This window comes from Falco peregrinus, chromosome 4 (assembly GCF_023634155.1).
Source record: "Falco peregrinus isolate bFalPer1 chromosome 4, bFalPer1.pri, whole genome shotgun sequence".
Lineage (NCBI taxonomy): Eukaryota > Metazoa > Chordata > Aves > Falconiformes > Falconidae > Falco > Falco peregrinus.
The window spans coordinates 21,303,024-21,323,266 of record NC_073724.1 but is presented as its reverse complement, the minus strand read 5'-3'; the positions used below and the strand labels follow the sequence as shown (position 1 = coordinate 21,323,266).

At 44.2% G+C, this 20,243-nt stretch overlaps 1 protein-coding gene across 4 annotated transcripts in view; it reads left to right on the top strand.

Moving 5' to 3' along the window:
- Positions 1–243: 243 nt before the first annotated feature.
- Positions 244–20,243, top strand: part of GRIK1 (glutamate ionotropic receptor kainate type subunit 1) — a 174,440-nt gene continuing 154,440 nt past the window's right edge. The window contains exon 1 of one of the 4 annotated variants that reach the window (XM_055802665.1): positions 244–587. In XM_055802665.1, coding sequence (XP_055658640.1) covers positions 449–587 — 139 coding nt within the window. In that variant the 5' untranslated portion in view covers positions 244–448. The remainder of the gene's footprint in view (positions 588–20,243) is intronic. The other 3 variants (XM_055802663.1, XM_055802666.1, XM_055802664.1) reach the window with 3 other exon arrangements.

The following is a 20,243-nucleotide window of genomic DNA, read 5'->3' as shown; positions in this document are numbered from 1 at the left end:
GTCCCTGCGCCTGCCCCTGCCCCTGCGCCTGCCCCTGCCCCTGCCCCGTCCCCGCCCCTGTCCTGCCCGGCGCGGGCCCGGCCGTGTCGGGGCGAAGCAGGACGTGTTACTGTGCGCGTGTGTCGCGGTGCGCGTGTCCCCCCGCGTGCGTGGCGCCCCACCTCGCCGCCTCGCCCCGCCCGGGGCCGCCCCATCGGGAGGAGCCGTCCCCTCCCGTCCCCTCCTTCTCCCCCCCCCCGGCGGCGGAGGGGGGCGAGGGCAGCGGGAGCCGCGGGTGGCGGCGCAGCGCAGCGCAGAGCGGCAGCGGCGGGAGCGCGGGCGGCGGGCGCGGAGCCCCCGCGCCATGGGCGGGCGGCGCGGAGCGGCGGCGCTCAGCCGGCCCCGCCGGGGGTAGCCGCCCGCGCCCCGCACCCGCGGAGCCCGGCATGAACTGAGGCGGGCGCGGAGGATGGCGAGCGCCCTCGGCCCGCGGTGGCCCCTGCGCCCGGCCCCGGGCGGCGGCGGCGGCGGCAGCGGGGGGCTCCTCTTCGTGCTGCTGTGCGCCTCGGCCGGCCTGCCCCGGAGCGGCCAGCAAGTGCTGCGGATCGGTGAGTGCCGCCCGCGGGCCCTGCGCGCTCCGCTCCGCGGGCGCCGCCGGCTCCCGCCCCCGAGGGCTTCTCGCTCCCGGGCGCTTCCCCTCCCGCCGGCCCCGGGCGCGGCGCGGGTGCCTGCTGGTGCCGGGGCAGCGGGACCCGCGCTCCTCCCGCGGGGTGCGGGGCTCGGCACAGCCCGCCGGCAGCCGCCGCGCCGGGGCCGGGGCTGGGGCTGCGGGCGGCGCCGGCTGGGCAGCCCCCAGCCCGTGGCTCTCCTCGGCGGGGCGTTTGCCCGCCTCGTGTGCGGCGCTGCCGCGCTCTGCGGGGCTCCGCGGGTGCCGCTTCCGAAAGTTTGTCCCGGTGCGCGGCAGCGGGACGCGGGAAGTTGGGCGCGGGGATGCCGGCGGGGGCGGAGCGGAGCGGGGCCGGGGGAGCGTCCCGGGAGCATCCCGGGAGCCGCCGCGGGCGAGGGGGCGGCTCCGCTGAAGCGCTCCGCGGCAGCGGGTGTGGGGTGCGCCCGGGGCCGGTCGAACCCCGCTCCCCGCGCCGCGCCGGCGGGCCCGCAGGAGCGGTTCGGTGACCTTAAAATGCGGCCGAAAAGTGCGGAGGTGCGCTGGGGCGGAGCGGAGTGCGGGCAGCTGCAGCGTGCGGAGGGGTAAGCTGTTAGGGTGGGGGACGTGTTTGCCCCCGCTTCGCCCTCGGCCCCCAACCCGGGGCGGGGGGAGCTCCGCGAGTGCTGGACCTACGTGTAGCCCCAGAAAACAGGAATTTATTTTAAGTAGAAAACTCCGCACCATGGAAACGGGGCTCGGTTCACAGGAAGCCTCTCGCCCTACAGTGGGTTTCTTGTGCCAGTCAAGTGAGACAGTGAATGCAAAGTATCAGAAGAGTTAGGGGTTAGGAGAAACTGTGGAAAAGATGTAGGCAGAATCTGTCACACGTCTGTTTCTCTGCCTATCCCTCTTTTGCTTGACAAACACTGAATATGAAGCAACATAGAAGGAGAAAAGAAGCTGTTTGTGCCACCTGGGGAGATGCATTCCGAAAGGCTGTTCCTCTTCGAAGTAAAGGTTTGATGCCTTTTGGCCCGGCAAGCATTAACCCCACTCAGCTTTCCTCACATGAGTTCGTCTTTAAACATTAAGTGGAAGGCTCCTGGTATGCTTAGAGAACAAGGGACCCGATGACTGAAACATTTAAATAAATTAAGGGGCACAGTCCCTCAAAGTGCTGAGCAAAGGCAAGGGGTGGGGGGTGGGAAGAAAAGCTGAAGGCACTCAGCACCTTGCAGCTGAAAATTTATAATTAAAGTTCATAACTGCACATATTCATTGTGTGCTCATTTTTTTCTCCTGGGATGCAGGTGAAGTTCGCTGTTTCTCAGCTCACCACTACAGTGTAACCGTGCCACATTTGGAGCCGAGGGGAATGTCAGTGCCCATGCACAGAGCACGGGAAGCACAAAGCTTTGCGCTCTCACAGATGGGTAAATTCAGGGCCAACAGAACTTGTGGAAGAAAGTAAACCATGTTCAAATAACTTAGTTACATGCTACATCAGGATGCTTTGAAAATACACAAGCATCATCACTGCTAATAGGCAGCCTTAACTTGCTTATCTTTAATGGGAATAAGGAAAAAGGAGCATGACAGAGTTTAAAGGGAAACATACTTGCTTGAATGTAGTCTAAATGCTTAGCTCTGTGCAGGATGAACCTTGGCTTCACAGCTGGCATCAGCATTGCAGGGACCCAGGCAGAGATTTAGGGTGTGCACTCCTCCTCCGTCCACCTCCCCATTGCATAACTTTACTGCTTCTGCTTGGTCTAGCGAGGCTCTCAGGCAATTGCCCACGTTGCTTTTCCCTAAAATTACTCTGCGTGGTTTGTAGACTCTCTCCTGCAAGATCTGTGTGTATCTCTTGTTCGGATTCACTCTTTCAGTGCATGCAGCGACGGTACCCTAATACTGCTTTGACCCTGTTATTTCCACCCCAATATAAACAAAAATAAGTATGACAAACTGCTCAGCTTTCAATCGCAGCAGCCAAATACACGTCCAAAGAGATGCTGCCAGGGAGTGAATGCTCCTTGTGTGTTATGTGGTTGTGAATGCATAAAATATTAAATGTATTCTTATTACAATAGTTATCCTGCCTATAAAGTAATGATGTTATAAAATATTAATCCTTCACATCCATTAACAGCAGCAAGTTTCTCCATGGAAGCTGTCACTTTTAGAGGTGACAAACAGAAGTAATGGCAGTAACTCCTCCAACACTCTTTGTGATAACATAAAATAATCTCAAAGCATTTCCGACAGTGAAGAAAATGCTATTAAGCCATCAGATTTTCTTCTTCATGTTCTAGTTAATTAAGGAGAGGAAAGCACTGCTATAGAATGGTGCAGCAGTTTGCACCTGAATTAATACACTGGTAGTTTAATTGCATTTTCCACTGTTAGGGAGCTTTTGGATGTGTGGTTTTTTGTTGGTTGTTTTTTTTTTTTTTTTAGTTTTTCTGGCTTATAATACAAATGAATGGATTCTCTTGTTGGTATTAAATTAGTTGAGAAAGGACATGAGAGCGATAGAAATTCTGGCTATTTCTCAGCTACTTTTCTAGCCATCTAAACAAGGAAATGAGGGATGGCAATATGACCAGTAAAACTAACTCATTAGGATAAAAATAATGGATTTTGAGATAAGATACATTTTTCAGTTTCAGGTAATACAATACTTAATTTTTAGTGTCTTACTATTTCTTTCATGTTCATGTTAAAAAGCTTTTCCCTTGTTACATGAACTAATAGAGCTGTCCAAGGAAATACCATCTTTATCTACACATAACCCACTATATTATATTATATGAAGGTATATTTAAAGTTCATGACTTTATATTTTTTATTCAATGCCAAGGAATTTCTGATTTTTACGCTGAGTCAATCTAACCTTATCTGTCCTACTTGTACCGCTTATATAAAATAAATGAACTCAAATAACAAGGAAGAAAAGAAGTTAAGACAAGCAGGTGCTAAGTTGCAGAAACAGCTTCCAAAGCACTGAAGTCTCAGCAGCAACAAAATTTATTTGTTAATACTGGGCACAGAGCTTTCTCATTTCTTACTGTACATCCTTAAGGCCATTACAATTTCTGGCTAGGTTATAAGAATATACTTCAGCAATATTACATGAAAATCTATAAATGGTAGTCGTTCAAACTACGCTGAATTAGAACTAACCAATAGTTGAGAAAAAAGTTATTAACATATCACTGGAGTTAATTAAAAAGAATGTGGCGGTTTCAACAAATACCTGTAGGAAGTTATACTTGGATCAGTCTTGGAATTAATCTCTAAAATTAGCAACTCCTGAAAATAAGCCAATAAGTGATTTTTAGGTTTCGTAGAAGCTGCTTTAGGTGATGAAATAGATAGCCTTCAGTTTGTACTAGAAGTAATTTTCAGTAATTTGTGTTTCTGAACTGAAATGGAATATTTAAGTGTGTGTTCATACTCTGCACTGATTTATTGCTTACTTACGCAAAATTCCCAATGGTTTAGTGAATTGTATTTTCAAAGATGCAGGATTAGCCCCATAATATTTCTCTCCAAATACTGAGAAACATAGGTTTAAAAAAGACACACGTAAGTCAGTGTAACCTGAAAAATATTATTTTCTAATAAGGTAAAATTTTCAATTTCAATTGGAATCTGTTTCAAAATATAGGTCTCTATTTCCCCAAGCAGGGCTAGAGCTGTGATGTTTTTCCTGCATGATATTACCGTTCCCACATTGTGAGAATGATAAAGACAAAAACCTAATTAATTTCACCACAAATTTGCTGCTTTTTGTCAACTCTTTCTGAGATTTTGTTTGTGAAGGGAATGGTATTAATACGCATTTGTATGTATATCATATATGTATACATATAACACATATAATCAGTGTTATGTGGCAAAGCCTGTATTTGGAAAGTCTCAATCAGATTTGAACATAACTAAAAATGTTAATTTTCAAAAATGTTTAAATGTTTCTTACTAGGTGTCTACAAGTTACCCTATTCCATAATATTATGGGAAGTAGGACTGCATTTTCTATCATTAGATGATGATGCATTAACTACATTTTGTTCACCAGCTCCTGAGTGCTCAGTTTATCATTTCACTGTAATACAATTTGCCTGAATTTCCACATTTTACACTTAACAGAAAACTAGTTTGCTACAAATATTTGTAAAGGATTGCTACTAAAACATCCAAACATTAATTTTTATGCATCTTCCTCCTCACTGGATTTGACAGTACTGTACGAGCACGAGCCAGTGCCCTGGTTGGCTTGCATGCTTTAAATGGGTAATCAAGTTAATAATACCCTAGAAAAGGCAGATGAAAATTGTATTACCAACACCTTAGGAGGGCACTCCAGCAAGGCTACACTTGTGCAATGAAATGTCAGTGGAGCCAAGTGGCCTCAGTGCCTACAGGGAGCTCAGGGAAAACACGTTGATTCCACGATGATTTGCATGATTTCACCCTGAATTATTAAAATCAAAATCTCATTGGTGACGTCTTTGTGTTCTGCCATTTAGGCTTGATGATGCAGAGGGACGGGGTACTTCGGGTTCCATACAGCTGTATTTCCAGGCTTTTATACCATGGAAGGCATTTGTCGTACTTGCTTGCTTTGTTGGAGAGTATTAAAAAGTTGTGAAGCCAGTGCTCAGCTGATGAAATGGGCATCCTTTCAGTGAAGTCAAGGGAGCTCTGCCAGTTTGAATTGCCTGAAGAGCTGCCTGGACATACTTAATGTATGGAGAATGAGGAAACTTTTGTAATTCCCTCAACTGACATACCTACTTATCACCCTTCTAATGGTGGGTAGGATCCGACAATGTCAGGTCCCATCCGTCTTTAGCTCATCTTACGCAGGTGTACCTACAGAGCATTTCTGAAGCTCGCCTCTGAGGCCGAGCAATGGTGGGCATGGGGTGCATGAAGCTTGCCAGCCTTGTGGTGACCCACTACTCCGTCAGCTTGTGGTGCCTCAGTAAGGGTGTTTGCTGAGCGGCTGTGCCGTGGCCAGAACGTCCTTATTGCTGGGGCTGTGGAAAGTGCTGCTCGGGATTTGAAGAAATCATGGAGGAGACCTTTACTTTCCAGAAAATCAGCGGTTTGTGTCTCTGTTGTCAGCATATACCTACATCCAAAATATCTGCTTTAGTATGAAATAGATGAGTTGTAAAAGTGCATGATAGACTTCAAATAGTCTATAATAGTGTGGGTTGATGATTATGCAGCAGGCAGCCAGCCACCCAGGGCTGTATTAACAAAAACATCGAGCTTGAGTTGCTTCTGTCCTGGACCACTGGTCAGTAAAGGCTGATGGAAAGTAACAAAGGTCCTGAGACCAGACAATGAAAACTAAGGAAGCAAGGCTGGATTTGCCTAGATTGGATCAGAGCTAGGATGGTTTAGACAGTGCTGAGGGAGATAGAAACATTTAAAAAACACATCATGAAGATATGTTAGTCCTGCCTTTCGTGTCTTGGGAGATTTGTGGTTAACTATGGGAAATTTAACATAGCTATCTTGGTGAAAAGTCAGGCGGGTTGTAGGAAAATGAAATGGAAGGCAAGTCAAGGCATTGATATCTGTGCTGTAGTATTTTAACAGTTTCTCTTATACAAGGCACATCCTATTGTGTCTCTGTGCAAAATAGGTCCATAGTGCTGCAGTGAGCTCCAGGTGGGCAGATAAATAGGACATCCTGCTGTGGTTCACCAAGGCTTCAAATGCATTTATGTAACATGTGTGCACCAGTTCAGACAGTTAAGATTTTGGTAAAATACAGAATGAAATCTTCAAAACAATGAAATCAATGAAATTTTGCCAAATTATAAGAATTTTTTATCAAATATTTTGTTTATGCAAAATGTTTGATGCTTAACCTAGGACTTTTTCAATTAACAATTCGTGCACAGTACAGTGATCATTGCAGGGTGAGCAATCCTTATAAACAGAATTTATATTAATAATATAAATTTCTCTGAATTTCATTTTTTCCTTAATGGTCTGTTTGTAGTGTTCAGGTATAATAATTTTTCTTAAATTCCTGAGACTTTCCTATAAATCCTAATTTCACTTATTCAGAGGGCATTTGCCTCAGCATCAGTTCTTGCTGTAACTATAAGCTCCTCCATATGGCCCTGTCTTTGCTTAATATTTTCCATTCAGACTACAAGTACAATCTCAATGCTGTTTTTTCATTACAGTCTGTTTTGTAGATCCTGGTCAGTAATAAAGCTTAAATCCTGCTTCTCCCCCAAATATTTTAAACAACGGCCTCTAATCTTCTTTTCTCAGAAAGGCTTGATTTGACCAACTAGACTATAGATTGTACTGCAGTAAAAAAAAAAAAAAAAGATATCCTATCCAAGAACTGATTAGTTTTACTCCACAGCTTTGGATCTGTAACCTGCAAGCCCAGTATGTCCTAGTTTTTGGTTGACTTTAGATTTTAGTTTACAGTAATGAGTTTATGATTTTGGGAAAGCTTTGCAGTAGGAATGTTATTAACCTTCTCTCTCTTTCTTTCTCTTTCTGCTGAAGGTGATACAGTATTATCTAGAACATGATTAACTTTCAAATGATGAATTTGCTTTCACTGAGCAAAATCAAAATTCAAAACTAAATTCATTATTCCAAATAGGCATCTTTTTTACTTCAGCTAAAGGAGTGAGTATCTGATAGGGCTGCTAAAATATATTTCCTTTTTTTCTTTTTCTTTTTTTTTTTTGTTATTCCTCTGACAGTGCAGAAGGTTCCTTATATTATCTTTACAGCTTCACCCATACCAAAACACTAAATTAGGGTGTCACAAACATGGGGAAATGTGAATCAGTTATATGGCCTGGCAGTATGGACAAAGAGAAGTGGTCTCAAAGACTCAGTTTTGACCTTTTTTTTTCTTGGGTTCATCAGGCTCTTTACAATTACATCTTCTAGTTGTTTTTTCCTTTGGGCTTGCAGACTGCACCACCACAAGTTTAAAAAAGGACCACTATGAATTCGGTTAGCGTTGAAATTGTTCCCACATTCTGCCATCAGATCTGCACATGCAAACTTCGTCTATTTAAAGGAAAATTATGTTATAGCACGTTGATTCTGGCTGGGGTTCAGGACCAGCCATCCTTCCATATTACTAAATGGCACGGAGATCCTGGTGCAATGCTGAATAGGTGGAAGTGACAGTCGGCATCCAGAATTACCTCTAGAAACGTGGAGCAGGACTTGTTTTGAGTGAGCAGGTATGTGAAATTCATTGTTCTACCTACAAATGAAGGAGCAGTGAAACTTAACAACAGCTGTTATGTCCAAGCGACACTTCTACTAGAAGCATTGTCACAGACGCTGAGGCTTTGCTTTGGCTCTCAGGTGGAGAAGTAACAGAGCCCTGCCTGAATTCAGTGGTATAGCACTGAGGCCTTAAAGTCACTGTGATTTTTGCATGCTGTCCTACAGAGGAAAAAAAATCCCCAACAAACCTAAACCAACACAAACCCAACACTCTTAAAAGATCAAGCACGCTAAAACACAGTAAGAGCCATTCATTAGGTTAACTAATACAGACTTTTCAGCTGTAAAAGTTTTGGACAGAATAAGCAGGAAAAGACACGTGGTGTGTGCTGTGGATCAAAGGGTTTGGAAAAAAAATGCTATTTTAGAAGAGCATTATTAGGTAGCTGCAAGAAAAGAAGAAAAAATGTTTGAAGATATGAGTTTATTCTCCCCTTCCCCTGGGATGAGTGATGGAGCACAGCGCTGCCAGGATGTTTGTATGGCGCTTGCTGCCACTCACTTCTACTAAAGATCACCTCCCCATCCCCTCCCAGAGAGAGATGTGTCATTAATGTCCACAGCATGCAAGCCAGATCCCCAGGTGAGTAATTAGGCTTGCCTAATCTGCCACCGCTGTTTCTGCAGTTAATGGCAGCCTGTAAGTCAGCCCAAAGTATCCTAAGTATTACTTTAGTTGCTTACTTCTTTAGTGCTGTCTTCTGCTACCTGAGAGCTTTGGCTTTCATGGTCCGTGAGACACATGGCACACAGAAGCCAGTAGGTTTCTAACTCTGCTTTCCTGCAGTGAATGAATAGCAAGAGCAGCCCACGCATCCTGGCTTGCAGCTATGACTCTAAGCAGGTAAATCAAAGGATGCTACTTCTTTTTACAAGTCTTGCCTTGCCATAGCTTTGCCTAGCTATAGTAACACTATTACTGTGTATTGTAATTCAGTAGAACAATGAAAACAATGAACAACTACTATGAATCGTGCTATCTTTAGGTGAAGCTGTATTATATAAATTGAGTTTAGCGTGATTCTGCAAGACAGTACTGAGAAGAAAATCTGTATGTACCTTATATTCTTGTATCATATAATTAGAAGGCAAGTCCATGGATACTGGTGCTTTTAGAGTCTACCATGTGGTGAAGGGTTGTATTGAACTAGTTTTCTTAATGCTTTGTCTCATGTACTATAAACTGTGTTATACTTCAGTAAGAATTGTAATGAAAAATAACAACACAGGTCTTCTGAAGCAGTAGAGCTCAGAGTACTTCACAAAGCACATACAATTAATTTTATTTTATGATTGAGGAAGCCAATGCCAGATACCTAAAGTGTTTTGCTGGCAGACTTGTGGCAAAGCTGGGAGCGACTCCAGGTCTCTGGAGTGCTGTCACCCCAGACCTCTGCCCACTGCATCACAACTTTGACATTTCCTTATAGTTTGTGTATTAGCTGAAGATTTGCATAGATACTTTGGAAATTAGTAGTATGAAATGCTAAGTGTTGCCGCTACACAGGCCCAAGTGTATTTAACTAAATTTATAAGTAGGTGTTTTATGGACTGAATGGTTTGCACATGCTTGGAGCTCAGCCTTGGATGTGCAGCGCAAAGCGACAATGCTGAAGGTTTTCCCTGACACCGGACGGTTCTCTGAAGAAGCAAAGCACATGCCTTCCTCTCCCGATCTGGGTAGTTGCCAAATAGTAGGTGCTCTGTCTGACCTTAGCAGAAGCTCCCAACATCCATGATCCTTGGAAGTGTCTGCTCAGATTTCTGCTGAGCATCTTTTCAGCATGGTTTGCCGTGTCTTCTCCAGCCTTCGCATCTGCTGAGCAGGGTAGTGTTCTGTTGAAGATAAGGTGTGGTGAGTCTTAGCAAGGATGGACACCTTTAGGGTGCAGATTAATTTCAGTTTTTTCCCCCCGTTTTGGCACTTCCATGGCACACTATGGCACACAAGCCCTCTGTGATTATGTACATTTTGAATACAGAAACATTTTGCTGTTTATGCCCTTTCTAGAAGGAACTTATGTACATTGGCAAGGTGGTTAAGTGTTTTACTAGGCTGCAATTCCCAGGCAAGTACAGCAACCAGTGTGAATTGGCCTGACTCGTTCTCTTGCATTGTGTTTGTTCCAGCACATTGTTTCCCTTTTCTCCCTGAAGAAAGGGTCTAAGCAGTCCGAAAGAGGCTTTCAGAGCATTTGAGCCATGTGCAGTGATGTAGACTGTACCATCAAAATTGCTGAAGTCTTTATCAAATATTCAGGTATCCTTATAAAATTCTACAGCCCTTAGCTAGGAATTAACTCTGGCTTCAGGAATTACACATCTCAGTGCTTACAGCCCTTTGCTTTCACTGTCTTGGTCTCATCCCTGATGAAGATAGGAAGAACTGAAAATTAGATGCACTGAGATGTAGATATCCAGAGGAAAAAAAAACCCAAAACAAAATAACTTTTGCTTTCACAAAAAGAACCTTTTCTCTGCTTACATTAAAGTAAAAAAATACCAGAGAAGCAAAAGCTTAGGACTGGTGGAATGTGAAAAGTAGTTTACATGTAATAGTTCATTTTTGAGCAACTGCAGATTAATCCTAATTTCTTTGGAATGGTCCCAACAGATTAATCTCAAGACATCTGAGTCCATGTCAGGCTTAGAGGCTCCCTATCAGTAGTCAGAGAAGAGGAGGCCAGGTTGCTGCAGCAACAGTGTGACACATGTAAAACTCGGTTTGATTATGTCAGTATCACAGAGGAAGCTGTTTAAAAGTTAGGTCAGGTTTTTTAGCTGTACTATACTTTTCCAGAGACTGTCAGTCACTGTCAGATTGGCCAATGAGTCAAAATGCATGATGAATAACTTCAGCAATCTCATGTGGATAAAAAGTTAGCTGTTCACATAAAATAATATAGTAATAAGCTATTGAGAACTATGAAAGAAACTAGTAGTAAGCCACTTAAGAATTCTTCCCTGCAATTTGGAGACAAATAAAATTATTGGTTCAATTTCTGATTAAAATATTTTCATGTTTTGCTTTTGAATGCTTTTATTCATCTTAGGATTCAGAAGGAACATATGAAATTACTTAAATATCAAAGAGATGATCTTTGATAGTCTTTTGGAATCGGAGATAAATGAGTAAAAAACTTGTACAGGGCACAAGAGGGACAGGGAGTCACTGCTGTACTATTTTGCCTTATGATTCTGCAAATGGATTTTGCATGATAAGCCATGCTCATGCTAAGAAAAATGGCTTGCTTAATAGAATACATTATCCCCAATTTATTCGTCCATACTTAAAAATATTAAATGCAAAAGGCTTTAGTAAAGGAGCGCAGTAAATGAGGCAGAAATCCTGAAGAATGATATATATAGTTAGGTGATAAAAGATGGGATTTTGAAGTTGCTCAGTCAACATTAGTTTGATATTTCCCATCTTCTGGGGTTTCACTTTTTAATCTTACACGTTTGTATAAAAAAGCTTGTGGTGTCATTCTCTATTGCTGTGTAAAAAAATCAATCAGAAACACCAGGAACATTTCCCACTTGCCTTGCGGGCACAGCAAGGATCGCTAGTGCAGTGCAGGATGGAGACCCGTGCCACCCATCACCAGTCAGTCTGGCTGTTCTCCCTATGTACCTGGCCCTAGAGAAGGAGAAGGACAAGACAGCTTCTGCTGGTGTTTTTCCAAAAGGTATTTGGCTGGGTGGCAGTACAGCAAAGGGGCAGCGCAGGCTCCTGGCTCCAACGGCTTCAGGAACCAAACCAGGCAAGGAACATGCTTGTCTCTGCAGCTCTGGGCAATGCGCGTTGTGCAGATGGGGTACAGTAGGTGCCTCCCTGGGCACTGGTAAAAAGCTCACCCTGACTGCCATTGGTTTTTAAGTCCCTGCATGAAGATATTCTTGATGAAAACATTCTTGCTGAAAAGATTATCAGGATGTTTGTAGTTTGGGCAAAAGACCTGTTATTCTCGGGAACAATTAAAACCTCCTGTATTGAGTCTGAGACATCTGCAGGACAGGGGAAATGTCACTGTAGGTGGCTAACATTTGACAGTTATAAGCAGCTAAAGACAAGGTTGGATAGTGGGCAGTGTCTGGAGTCCTTTCTTACTGACAGCTTCTGCAAGGTATTATTGACAGCACTTACAAAAGACGAGGTAGAGCTCCCAGCTGGGAAAGCTCTTTTGCCTTTGCTGGGGTGAAGCACTCCCAGCGGCTAAGTGGTCACCAGCAGGAGCCGTGCCAGCACTGCAGGTCCGATCTGGACGGTCTGAGTGTCAAGTCTGCTGTCTGGTGAAGGGCCGTGGTGGCTCGAGGTGCAGTGAGGGGATGGTGTCCTGTGGCAGTGCTGGCAGCTGTGGCAGGGCAGTCTGGCTTGGCTGGGACAGGCCCGCTAGGGCAACCCAACACGGGCCATTCCATCTCCTGACATGCTGCGTGGTGAAATACCACAGTCTTTACAGTGACACGCTGTTCCCATTACTGGAGCTCTCTCTGCTTAAATAAACCCATTAAAGATGGGCATTTGTTCTTTCTTGAACAAGTTTCCATTTGTTTGTCTGCTAATGGCCAAGTAGTGCAGAAAGGACAAGTACAAAGTTTCCCGCTTCTGCATTTGGAAACGGTTGGGTGAAGGTCCCTCTGAGGACACGCAGCACTCTCGTCTGTAACACTCATTCCCTCAGCCTGGTGGCAGGGACAGGGCAGAGAGTGAGCTTGTTGCAGAGAACGGTTTAGTATCCAGTGTGTATAAGCCAGCCTGTGTGGCGACTTTGAAAAGAGACCGCTCAGCTTGTGTCTGTGCTGAAATTCTGTGACAGTGACTTGCTGGTCTGTGATCTGCCGCTAAGCCATCACGGTGGTGACTTCAGTGCTCACCCACCCTTCGCTACCACGCACAACAGCCCGTGGGGCCGAGCAGGTGCCATTGAACGCAGAGTTCAGCGTGCACCTGGCTAAAGATTTTGTCCACAAAGCCAAAGGAGTCCACAGCTACAAGGAAGCCGAATGTCAAGGCAGCTCAGTGCCTTGAGCGGATTGCTTCTCTGGGCAGGAACCTTTTATCTTCCCAGCCTTGTCCCCTCTGTTTCTGTTTCACCTCTCTAGGAGAGTGGAGGTGCTCAGCTCATCTGGCCACATGCTCTGGCATATGATTTGATCCTTCCACCAAGGCCACTGTCAGAATTTTGATGTAAAAATGATGTCTCTCTTCTTGCTATCTCTGGTCCAACAATTTGTACACAAAAAGCTTTTTATTCATCTGAAGCTACTTCCTTTCGGCTATGCCAAACCACCCCAAAAACTTATCGATGGGGCACCACAGCTAAAGTCTAATATGAGCTGATGCTTTTCTGAATGTAACTATCTTGAAAATTTTCATTTCACATCCAAATTGTTTACTTATCTGCTGGAGACATATGTTAAGAGAAGTTAAGGCTCTGTTGCTCAAGGTGCATTTTAATACAGGGGAAGAACTGCTTTGGGTATTTCACATTACATCTTTTAGCTTTATCTGGTGCTGTAAATTATAAAGCTGCTCCATTGAACTGAATGAAGATTAAATTTTTGAACACTGTTTTCTGAAGAATGCAGATTTTTCTCTTTGAAATGAAGAGTCTGTCCTGCATCAGTGTGGCTCATTGCATACTTTGCTGCCCAAGCCTGCCTTTATTCTGTTAGGGTGCCAGGATGTTCCCTGGGGACCATGTCTCGTCGTTGATCCATGTACTGACATTAAAAAGCATCTGCAGATGGGGTCAATGTGGGATGTGCCCTGAACAGCAAGTGGTCTGGGGAACTGTAATCCTTATGCTGTCATCTTGAAATCAGAATTGTCATGAAGGAAAACCAGCAAGAAACAATTTCCTTCTCATCTGTGCAGACCTTCTTCTGTAGATGCCTGATGTATGTGTGATACATGGATGTGTTTTTAAAAAAACAGTTTCTTGCAGTGTCCAAGTGAAATACTTATGCACTGCTGTTTTACCCAGACACATGCCTCTATCAGGCTGCATTCCTGGCTTCCAGCCCTCCTCTCTTAGCTCTCTCAATGCGGGGAGATCTCATCGGTGTTTGTTTCCTTCTGTGCCTAACGCCGGCCCCTGGGAGGAAGCTGAGTGGGTGCCTCATTTAAAGCAACATAGTACCAGCAGGATCAGGTGTTGTAAACAGTTCTGTTGCCTCTGTATAAAAGGATGAATTCAGTCCCATTTCCTCTTACGGATTGTCTCCCATGTATGCACATGTGCAGACAACAGCCAGACACTACAGCTGCCCCAAATGCTGCTTGCTCAAAATTGCAGCACGACTGTCTTGTGCAGACGCTTCACAGGGCTGGAGGTTGTTAACTGGCGTGGGAAGAGCACCAGCATTGAGGTTCCCGATGGCCTCTTCTCTGTGTTGGCCTCAATCAGATTCACAGGGGAGGGTGGCGGGGGAGACGTGGTATCACGGTGTATCTCCTCCCCCTGTGACAGTTGCGCTCTCCTTTTGGGAGCAGCACATGGAGGAGCAACAGTGTGTCTTTTACATTGAAGAAGCAGTGGTGGCAAGCACGCAAGCAAGTGCTGCAGGCAGTGTTTTTCTGGGTGAGTGGGTTGAGGCCACGTCCACTTTGTCAAATTCTCCATCAGTAGAGACACTCAGGATGTGCAGAATATGTCTCAGCCTTTTCAGCAGTGCTGGGGTTAGCACAAAATTGGAGGAAGAGGAAGAAAATGTTTTCTACTAATTAGATGGCTCTATGCTTTACGCCCTCTGGTTCTTTGCTTTAAATGGGAAAGTTTCTGTGTGTAAGCAGATTACTTCTGTGTTAATCAGTGTGTTTCATAGCCTATTTTATATAGGCAAAGTTAGTCCAGTTTTCCATGATGTATTGAAATACTTTGCATAGCAGGATAATGAGTGAGGCTGATGAGGGAAAAGAGAAGTGTCCTTCTAAAATCCAGAATATTTAATACAGCTACTGTTTTATGATGACTTCTGTGCTAATTTATTTCTACAAGTCTGTAAGCAAAAGGGTGATGAGTCCCACCTTTTCTTCTGTTTCACAAAGGTAATTTCAGGAAGCCACGCCATGTATCTTTGTCCTGAGCATTTCTGTGAGTGCTAAATTGTTATCATGTGTTGTCGGTAAACAGGTAATCTTGTTTCTGGGCAGCTGTACTTATCCTTAGCACTTTCTGCTGTGAGAAACTTCACCAGAGTCAGGCTTGGTTTGCCTTCTGGGTTGCATGTTGTTTTACAAGTATCATGTGCAAGAAAACAGGAACTTTAGAAATAACGCTTATGACTTCCTGAAACTGCTCCCAGAAGCAAACACAAAATGCTGCCCAGCAGTGAGGGGAAAAGTGTCAGAAACCACCCTGAGAGCACCCAGCTGAGGGGGGCAGGAGGGGCTGCAGGCTGCCCGCAGGGATCCCCCGCAGCCCCGGGAGGGAGCACACTGGAGCAGGTACCCACACTGCAGCTGCGAGGAGCCCAGGCTGGAGCAGTGGATATGCCCTGAAGGAGCTGTGGCCTGTGGAGGGCCCATGCTGGAGCAGGTTTGTCCTGGAGGACTGCAGCCCATGGAGAGGACCCATGCTGGAGCAGGGCAAAAGTGTGATGAGGAAGGAGTGGCCGAGAGGAGCTGTTGTGGACTGACCACAACCCCCTGTTCCCCATCACCCCTGTACTGCTCAGCAGGGAGGAGGTAGAGGAGTTGGGAATGAAGGTGTAAAGTTGAGCTGGGGGTGAAGGTCATGGTTTAATTCGTCTTTCTTTCACATTGTCCAAATCTATTTTCATTGGCAATAAATTAAATTAATTTTCCCCAAGTTGAGCCTGTTCTGCCCACAACAGAAGTTGTTAAGCTGTCTCCCTGTCTTTACCTTGACCCATGAGCTTTTTAATCTTAGTTTTCTCCCTCTGTCCTGTTGAAGAAGGGGAGTGAGAGCATCTGTCAGCCAGCCAAGGCCAACCCACCACAACTAGGATGTGGAATAAATGAGAAGTATTATTTCTACAGCATTTATATTGGATTTGCTAATTTTTAACAACTTCTACTAAGAGTGTGAGCCCACCTTTCCCCAATGGCTTTTAACTGTTGTTATAAAAACTGGAGCTTCTTAGGTAGGAGACTGAGCTGCTCTGTGATAGCAGCTGACTATGCATTTGTACCATAAGAAATGGGATTTTTAAATAATTTAAATAACTGAGATGGTTTAGAAGATGAAAACTTTGCTGGGGAGCTTTTATTAATGCTAGAATTCCTGGCTTTTGTATTTGCGACTCAGCTGTTTGCAATGCCAAGAGCATGTTTTATTACAATTCTTAGAATGATGCACTGATTCATGGTGTTTTATAACTATGTAATATGAATGTAAATTTATATTAGTAAACTCTCTTCATTGATTATTAGACCCAGAATTCCAAATGCACAGGAAAAATCTAAATGAAATGTAGTTACTGCTTGTGCCAAATTGTCAGTTTTTATATCTTGTTATCACTGCTGAATTAATCCACATTGGAGAATTAACAAGAATCAAAGCAGCATTTTAAAAGGAATATTCAACTTTAGTTGCACATGTTAGAATTTTAATACACACAAGTCTGTTCCTTCATTACTCCTCTAAGTTAAAACAGGCAGGTGGGATATAAAGAAGTGGTGGGCAGCCATGCTTCCGATTTAACCCCTTGAAAGCAAGGCTTATTAAAATGTTGATTGCTACTAAGTAAAGTAGAACTGACTGGCTCCTTTAGCATACATCGTACATAAAATCACTTCCAACTTTTGGCAGCACTGAGGGAAGCAGGCACAGACTTTCTTAAAGGTTTAAAGCTTGGTCCTTCTTCCATAGCAGTCAATCTGTATAAACTTCATTGGCAGCAGGTAAAGCCCAGTGACTGCATATACAGATGTTTGACGTGAGCTTTAAACTGCTCATCTTTAGCAGATTTAGCTGTAAAAGTTCTTTGAAGACCCAGCACTCGCTTTTATCTGTGAGTTGTTTTGCAGAAAATCTGTGAGAAAAGGGGGTGCAAAGTCATCTCTTCCTAGTCTCTGTTCTTTGTTTTAAGAGACAGACCACTTTTTCTCAAGTTCGGGGCGGGGGTGTGGGGAGAAAGAAAGAGACCCAAAGGCCACTTTAGCTCTGCCTTTCTCAGAGTCAGTGGAGCTGTGGCAGTTTATAGTCATGAGTTTCTGGCAAACATGTTATTCTGACAGAAAGTGAACAGTTGGGCAATTTACTGCACCTCACCCAAACCGCGAATGAGGGTTCTGGATTCCATTAGTTTGAGGAAATCAGAGGTAAAAAGCCTCCTCCTACTTCCTTTTTCTCCAGCTGCTGATTTTGTCAAGGTCTCCCACTTGCACAGGTCTCCTCCTCTGCCCTGCCTGCTCTTACCAAAGCAGATGCAGAGGCATGGAAAGAATGTCAAAATTCACTAGTTTGCAGTAAGAGCAGATGCTATCAGGTGTAAGTTATTCCAGCTGCTGATGGTGCTGTAAACAGTCCTGAATAAGAGCTGGAATGTCTTCTAGCCACAGATTCTAGAAATAGCATTATTATTTACATACAATCGCGTGGTTGGAGCTAGCACAGCAAACACTAAAAGCACAAAACTCTATTTATGTAGAAGAATGTCTTGTTAGAGAGGAATCTTCCTTTGCTTTATGCAGCTTAGCACGGAGCTTCTGATTCAGTACACGAATATATCAAATAAGGTCAAGTATGATACAATTTTGGTGTCACGCTGAATTTGTGGTAGAGCTAATATTGTTACAGTCATGTTGTGACTGACATAAACCCATCGCATTTTCGATAGGGTGATTGGTGAAAGATAAGAAGAATCAATGGAGATAAAAATAGGTAATGCAATAACAGCATCCATCTCATCATAATTTTGCTTGTATTATACCGAGTAACCTGATTAAAAGGGTCATATTTAAATCTAATCTGGCAAAACTGCTTATAAAAAGGAGAGTGAGAGAGAAGGAACCCAAAATGGTGAGGTTTGCAGGTCAGCTGGGGGTAACACATCAGTCCCCACAGGGATGCAGCCCCCGTCGGTAGCAGCTAGTTTCCCATGTGAGGGGGGCAGCAGGCAGCCCCCGCTGTTTGTGAAACCTGCACTCGGCTGGAGAACGGCAGGCAGCCTGGCACCTTTCTACTCTATGAGAGCCAAAGTGAACTAAAAAGACTGTGAATGGTATACTACAAAGTAAAAAAAATCTCCTTTGTGTTCACACCCAGGATGGTACAGGGATCTCCGGGTCCCCTGTCTGAATATTTTGAGGTTGTTCAGTCACTCCCACAGCTAGCAGGGATGGTGCATGCTGTATTTTAGGATGGATTAGCTTCTGCCATTCTTTATGACATACTCGGTGGACTCAGGAGCTTGTTATTCAAAAAAAGGAAAGACAGTAAAGAGAGCTTAGTTACAATGTATTAATTTTAATCCCACCCCATTACTGATCTCTAAATACACGGGAATCCTTTGGGTGAGGTCTGATACAAATCTGAAGAGCTCCCTGACCTCCAAAGAGCCACATGAACTTAGACATTATCCAAGGATCAGGATCTGTTCAGTTTGTTTGTACTGTATCCTAAAAAAAAATACTGCTTGATGCCTTTCGCTGGATAATGATGCTTCATTTATTCTGAGAGACACTAATGCTTGTAAGTAAAGGAAAGAAAGAAAGAACGAAGGAAAGAAAGAAAGGTAGAAGGGTCCAATAAATGACTATTTGCTGATGAGCTGACCTAATGAAGCCCAGACATGTCTTCTGCTTCTCTCCATCCTATAGTTACTGTAACCTCAGCTGCCTTTCTTGTTCCCTCTTGACCTCCTCCCTGCAGTAGCACCTGTGGTTCTCCTCTTCCTTTGAAGTCCTCCCACCTATCCCCAAATGACACACAGCCAGCAGACCAAATCTGCAGGTAACTTGAGCTTTTCCTTCGGCAGAGCCATTTACTACATTCCTCAAGATGGTTTTCACAAAACTTGTAGGAAGTGCATGCCTTTGAGACCCCTACCATTTTTCAAACTTGGCTAAAGGTGGCCAGTGGTTAAATTACTGGTTCTAACAGGACTGAGATGACCAGATAGCATGATTTTTGCAAACATTGTTTTCATAGAAAATCTGGCTGAAAAAGAGACTTAAAGTTTTTGGCTTAAGCAATCAGGTGGTGCATCTGTTACCCACAAACTAGGTTATATCTGGGATAACCAAGACACAGGTTTCCCCCATTCTACACTCTGTGAAGATGTACAATGCAAATCAAAGTGTCAGTGCTCTTGCCATAAAGCTTGTGCTTTTGTAAAAGATTAGATCTGGGGAGATCTGTCTTGCTTGTGGGGCAAGAGTCGATTAAGGTGTGATGCTACTTTCATGCAAGCCATACAGCATTATGCCAACAGTCTCTTTCCTTCCCCTCCAGCGTGGCAGACAGCGCAATCAGGATGTAGACACACATCAAAGGGAAAAGCTTTGGTAGCAACTTCTGGAATATCAGGCCCATTAGCGTAGCTCGCCTTTCTCTTCATTACAGGGAAACAAATTTCAAGAAATCAAGGAGCACAGGAAGTTCAGAAGTACATTGATGTTTCTTATTCCAAAAGTATGATCTACATCCTTCATGCATCTCCAAATTTACACTGCCCTGTTATGCTGTTTCATCTTACTGCAAAAGCCCTTTACAACGCAAAATATTCACCTTAAACATCTATGTTTTAATTGGAAGGAAAAAAAATCCACCTTGAAAGACCACAGAGTGCAATTGAGGGAGGTTATGTCCTGTGCTACCTAAAGTGGTGGGAGAGGAGCTGGGACTTGAGTGTTGTTTTCTCGGTGACTCAGGCTGCTGCAATGTGAGGTAAGGACATGGAGACATTAGGAAAGCAGATGATACATTTGTACAGTGATAGCTGCATATGGTGGTACAGTTTATATGTATGAACCACATATGGTAACAGCAACGGCAGTCCTTCTGATGCAGTACTGTACTGTTTGGCTGTAGTCTTTTGCTGACATATTAAGGTAGGTTATAGCCCTCCAAATTCCTGCCTGTCACCATTTTTCAATCTGTGCTCCTTTCCCCTGCCCTCACAGCCCTAAAAATTGGAGCTGGAGGCTGCTTCTGAAGCCTGCAGACTTGCCTTATAAAGGTGATCATTTTTATGAGATTCAGTGATTGGAGTTCTGCTACAGTAGCTCTTTACCGCAGCCTTGCTATCTCCTGTCATCATGAGCTCAAGCACCGGTATGCAAGGAGGATAAAGAAAAGGAAATGGAATGAAAAAAAAAAAAATAGATAAGAACAAATTGACA